This window comes from Pterocles gutturalis, unplaced genomic scaffold, assembly GCF_000699245.1.
Source record: "Pterocles gutturalis isolate BGI_N339 unplaced genomic scaffold, ASM69924v1 scaffold7607, whole genome shotgun sequence".
In the NCBI taxonomy this organism is placed as follows: domain Eukaryota; kingdom Metazoa; phylum Chordata; class Aves; order Pterocliformes; family Pteroclidae; genus Pterocles; species Pterocles gutturalis.
The window spans coordinates 1-5,352 of NW_010110116.1; the positions used below are offsets into that span (position 1 = coordinate 1).

General features: G+C 54.5%; 1 protein-coding gene across 1 annotated transcript; it reads left to right on the forward strand.

The window, feature by feature from the left end:
• Positions 1 to 592: 592 nt before the first annotated feature.
• PLEKHJ1 (pleckstrin homology domain containing, family J member 1) lies at positions 593 to 4,676 on the forward strand (the record flags this gene model as incomplete). The annotated part of the gene is made up of 5 exons (XM_010073218.1): positions 593 to 660; positions 2,260 to 2,326; positions 3,777 to 3,867; positions 4,067 to 4,130; positions 4,611 to 4,676. Coding segments are annotated over 5 exons (356 nt in total), but the record flags the coding sequence as incomplete, so codon positions are not given.
• Between the last annotated feature and the right edge of the window lie 676 nt (positions 4,677 to 5,352).

Sequence of the window (5,352 nt, forward strand, 5' to 3'; positions counted from 1 at the left end):
TGAGTGTGCCTGGGGGCAGCGTGGCTGCTCGGGGCTGCGAGGGGCCAGGGGACGGGAGGAAGCGGCTCTTTCCTGAGCTCTCCCAGCAAATTTCCTTGCAAACCAGCGCTGGAGGAGCGCGAGCGTTAGAGAAACTCCCTCCCTTGTCCTGGGCCTTTCCTCCGCCCAAGGACCTGCAGCGTCCTGGTGGACTTTGTCCCTCAGAGGTGACATTTGTGCTGCCAGCCCCAGGCAGGGGCTCCCCCAGGGCTCTGGGGGTGGCTGAGGTCCTGTCAGCCACGATGTGTGTGTGTCAAGGACGCGGTGCCGTGGGCTCTGGCTGCGCAGAAGCCGCTCTGGGAGCTGCACCGTGGCTTTGGCACCCTGTGGCTGTGGTTCAGCCGAGGGCAGCCCGGCGGATGGTGCAGGGGTGCCTGTCCCGAGCGGGTGTGGCGTTGGGAGCTCCTCTGGGAGCAAAAGTCCAAACTGGACCGGAGCTTCCCTGGAGCCTGGGTTGAATCGGCACCGTGCTGGGCGCTGGCAGGGGTGGAAGGGGCTTCCCAAGGGGCTGGCTTGGCCCTTCCGCCCCCCTCAACGCTCTTTTTCTTTGTAGTGTTGAAGAAACGCCTCGTGAAGCTTGTTGTCAACTTTCTTTTCTATTTCCGGACAGACGAAGCAGAGGTATGGAATCTGCTTTTGTTGCTGTTTGTTTTCCTCCTTCTCTCTCCTTTTTCTGTGACTTGATTACGTGGGCTCTGGAAAATGCTGTGGTGACAGGCTGTCAGAGCCGGGACAGAGCGTCCACGTTTCCTCTTCCATCAGATCAGTGAAAATCGTGGGGGTGAGAAGCAGTGCTGCCATCTGACCACACCCAGGTGCTTCTCCTGGGAGCTTGGAACAAATCTTTTCAATATATTCGTTGCCCCAAAACTGCAAAAGGTGGAGTCTGTAATGTTTGTTTGTAGGACTGTGTCTTAGCGTGCCAAACGGAGGGAAAGCTTTTATTTTGCTCTCCCAGGAGAAGAATTAGAATTGTTTCTCCTTTTTTTTTTTTACTTTCAAACAATGCTCATCGTTCCTAGGAGGCATTTGTGGCCATACCTTGTCAATATTGGGTTTTTGGGCATGCAGAAGCCCTGCTTGGTTCTAGAAAAAATGAAATGAGGAATGGGAGCTTTGGGTTCTGTTTCTGGCTTTGACACTGCTGAGATCTGATGAATATTAATTCCTTCGTAACTTACTAAAGATTCTCTTGTTGGAAAATGAATATAAAAGCAAATCTTAATAATGTGTGTGAAGGTGCTGTGCGCCTGCTGGTGCTACGAACAAAGGAACTGGAAAAGCTTCGAGTGGTGTTTTTAGGTTTAGTCCATCTTAAATATTTCACCCTGACAGTGTCAGCTCACCGTTCTCCCTCCTGGGGAGGTGCAGTCGCCCATCGCTGCTTCAGTAGAGCTGCAGTTGCAGATCTGGGGGTAGGGCTGAGGCGCTGAGCGGTCGCTCTGGTGCGTTGCTGTGTGCAGACCGTGGCTCCTGCGCTGGTGCAGGACGAGGCTCTGAGGACACAGCCCGTCTCCTCCGCTGCTGCCTTCACTGCCACCCAGTGCTGCTCTGCTCTCTTCTCGTGGTTATTTGTGAGCATTTGTGTGTGTTCTGAGGGAGGGGAGTTGATGTTCTTGGATGGATATCAGCAGGCAGGTGTAGGTAAACCAGGTTTTTCAGTATCTTCCCTGTTGTTTTATTTGCTTCTGGCATTTTGTTTAGCTTGGACAAAAGAATTCACTTGGGGGTTGCATTTGTTTCTGGTTGTATCACCCTGTGGTTCTCTCGTCCTTGCTCAGTGTGCGCAGGCAGGCAGTAGCACCTACGCTTTGTTTATCTGAGCTGCTGTAGTTCAGCAACACGCTGCTCTTAGCCTCTTGCAAGGCTTGAGGACTGCCCTTACGAAGCACAGCGTGTGTCGTGTTAAATATTTCATCTTCGTTTGAGTTACTGACCAAGGCAGTAAACATCTTCGCTGTCTTCACATCACAGAATCTGAGCAAGTAGAAATATTTCACAGCTAATTAGCGCATGCAAAGCGTTACAGGTAAGACTAGCACAACGAAGTGTGTCAGCAGACACAAAAAGTCCATTAAAAGAACACAGAACATTCATGCAGATAGACTGAATTGCTTTAAAAGTTGCACCAGGTTATGAAACTTGTTTAAAAGGCAGACTCGGACCACCATCGCACTGGTGGATGGGGTGGGTTTAACCCTCTCTCTGGGTCTTTTCCAGCCCATCGGAGCTCTGCTGCTGGAGCACTGCAGGATCACCAAAGAGGAGGAGAACGTCTTTTCAATCAGTGAGTTCTGCGCGTGCCTTCCCCTTACAGCAAATAGTGCTGTCCAAAGGGTTGGGCTGCTGTGTTCCCACTTTTCCCTTTTTCTCTGCTAACAGTGGGGTTAGTGCTCCTCAGTGGGGTCACTGCTCCTCAGCCCTCCTCCTCCTCAGTGGGGTTACTGCTCCTCAGCCCTCCTCCTCGTCATCTCCCAGTTGTTCTCTGCGCTGCGGTGCTCTGTCCCGAGGACAGCGGTATTTCATTGCTGGCTGAAGCAGCCTGTGTGATTTGCACAGCTGCAGTAACAACAGCCAGACCACAGCTTAGTGCTTGTGGAAATCCCTCTTGAGGAGGGTTTGGTATTGACAGATTGCTGCTTCTGTGCATTTTATCAAAAAAAAAAAAAAAAGCCTCAGATAAACCATCTGTCGAGCTAATCTAGCACCAGTCCTCCCCGCCACGCTGTTTGTCCTTGTGTTGATAGCCGCGGCTCCAGCTGGCTCGTGCTGTGTCGTCCTTTGTTAGAGGCCTTTCATCCAACAACTAATCGTTGTGCGAGAGGTATGTGGCGAAAATAACAGGATGTTTCTCCAAGGCCATCCCCGTATCTTTTGGCCTGGTTGTCGGGCACAGCTGCTTTTCTCTGCAGAGCCTCGTCGGGAGACGTGGTGTTCTCACCGTCTGCAAAGGACCCTCAAACAGCCTGAGCATACCGACCTCTCTAAGCACCATGCTCTGAGTTTCTGGGGCGTTAGGACTGTCGGGAGCTCTGCTGGATGAGGATTCCTGAGAAAAGTGTTCAAACCGATGGCAGTGGGTGTCAGGTTGTGTCCCCGCACAGCAGCCCTGCAGGGTTTGGAGCAGTCTGACCCGGTTATTTCTCAGCAGCAGCAGCCTAGATCTCTGTGGACTAAAGAGCAGAGCTCTGGGGACAGTGTAATTAATTAGATGTCCTGATTCTGTCTTGCTAAAGAACTGGAGTTGCACGGGGACTTGCTTTCCACTGTGCGCAGTACCAGATTCCCAAAAGCCTCGAGCAAAGACAGGTCAGTGCCTTCTCCGAGTGCCATTTAATTCCTCAGATGGCTGCTCTCTGCATCAATCGAAATCACTTCCTCGGGGCCATTTTCCACTTTGATCACCAAGTCTCTGGTGACCGTTTGCAAGGAGGCTCAGGGAGTTTCAGTCCTCAATCTGGCCGTGTTGGTTCAGTCCCGAGCTGTTGCGCTCAGTTTGAGAAGTTGCTCTATGCTCCTCTCCAAACTCTGTGGCTGCTCTAAGCTGACAAGCACCCGGCCAGCCAGGAGCCATCAGGGAAAGGGAGAAGGGACAGCAGCCTGGGTCACCAGCTTGGTCACACAGCATCTCTGTTGAGCAGAGGTGCTCCCTGGGGACTCGCACAGCCTGGCTGCTGCTGGGGAGGGAGACAGTGGGGTGGAAGATCTCCCTTCAGCCTTTTCCATATCCCTGGCAGGTTTCATCGAGGAGCCAGAGAGGAAATACTGCTTCGAATGTGACAGCGAAGAGCAGTGTCAGGAGTGGATCGAGGCGCTCAAGCGAGCCAGGTGGGCTGAGCCGCCAGCGTGAGGTCTGTGCTGTGCGGTCTGTGCTCTTTGTTTTCTTGGATCTTCTGCTTGTGGTGAAGCCAGGGAGGAAGGCAGCCATCTCCTCCCAAGCAACTTCCCTTCAGCTCAAAATAACATCTGAAACCTCTCCACATCCTCTTCTGCTCAGCCTGCCGCGTGCTCTGTTCCTGTCTTACAGCTACGAGTTCATGAGGAGGAGCTTGATTTTCTACCGGAATGAGATCCAGAAGATGACAGGGAAGGTGAGTCCCTTGAAGTTTGCTTGTCAGGTGGTGCCTGATGGCTTTGGGCTGGAGTAGGGGCTGGTGATCTCAGGCGTTGCTGCCAAATGTCCTGCACAAGCCGTGTGTATGAAAGAGATCCCGTAGTGAGCCAGTTCCTGAAGCCACAGCCAGACCTGAGTCTTCCTCTGCTGAGCAGCTGCGTCGTCCCGCTCAGCTCCGGCCCTTGTGCGAGGTGATCGAGGTGACCGCAGCTCACCCACGCGCTCCTGTGCCAGCGGGGCATGAATACAGCCCACGGCCTCGGTTATCTGCTGTGTCCTCCCTGAGGACTGTGGGACGTTCTGCCCCAGGAGCAGCAGCTGGGGCTGGACTGGGGTAAACCCAGCACACGACTGGGATCAGGGCCCAGCCCTGGACTGCAGCCGGGGTGAGGGACAGTCCTCCCGGCCCCTGCCTTGTCTGTGTCTCACTAGTGCCTTCCCTGTGCTCTCGCTGCAGGACCCCCTGGAGCAGTACGGGATCTCCGAGGAAGCTCGCTTCCAGCTGGGAACACACAAGCAATAATCCCCGGGCCTGGGCTGCGCTGGCTGCTGGGTCCCGGCTCACCCCCGAGGGTCACCCCAAGCTCCCTCCTCCCAAGGAAGAACAGCAGCAGTTCCCCGCAGCGGTGACCAAGTGACTTTTTAATTTATTAGCCAAATAATTTTGTATCATTTTTTTAAAGGGAATTCATTGCACATTCCCACTTGCCCCAGCTGTGGAGGCAGCCAGTCGTAACTGCTCCCTGGAGCTGACACCACACTGCTGCTGTGGTGGTGGGAGTTAAAACCCCCCCAGCTCTTAGTGAGAGCAGAGGAGGGACCACACAGCTGCCAGCACCCACTGTCCTCCAGTGCAGGCCCTGGGCCAGCTCTAGCCCTCCTCTTCCTCCCTGTTGCCCTGCTCCAGGGAGCTGCTCGTCTTTCCTGGCTCAGGCTCTTCCTGTCCTCTCCCAGGGAGCCCTCAGGGCTGTTCATCCCCTGCTGTCGGAGGATGCTCCAGCTGCTGGCAGGGCTGTGCTTGCGGGGTTAACCCTCTCCTGCCCTCTCCTGTTCATTTCAAAGCCATTTGGGTTGCTGGGAGCTGCTGGCAGAGCCCTGGGGCCGGACTGTTGAGCGAAGAGGAGGATGAAGCCTTTATTGACAGCGGGAGAGCCCAGCCCCAGCTGACAGGGAGGGGGATCCGCCGTCCTGCGCCGAGG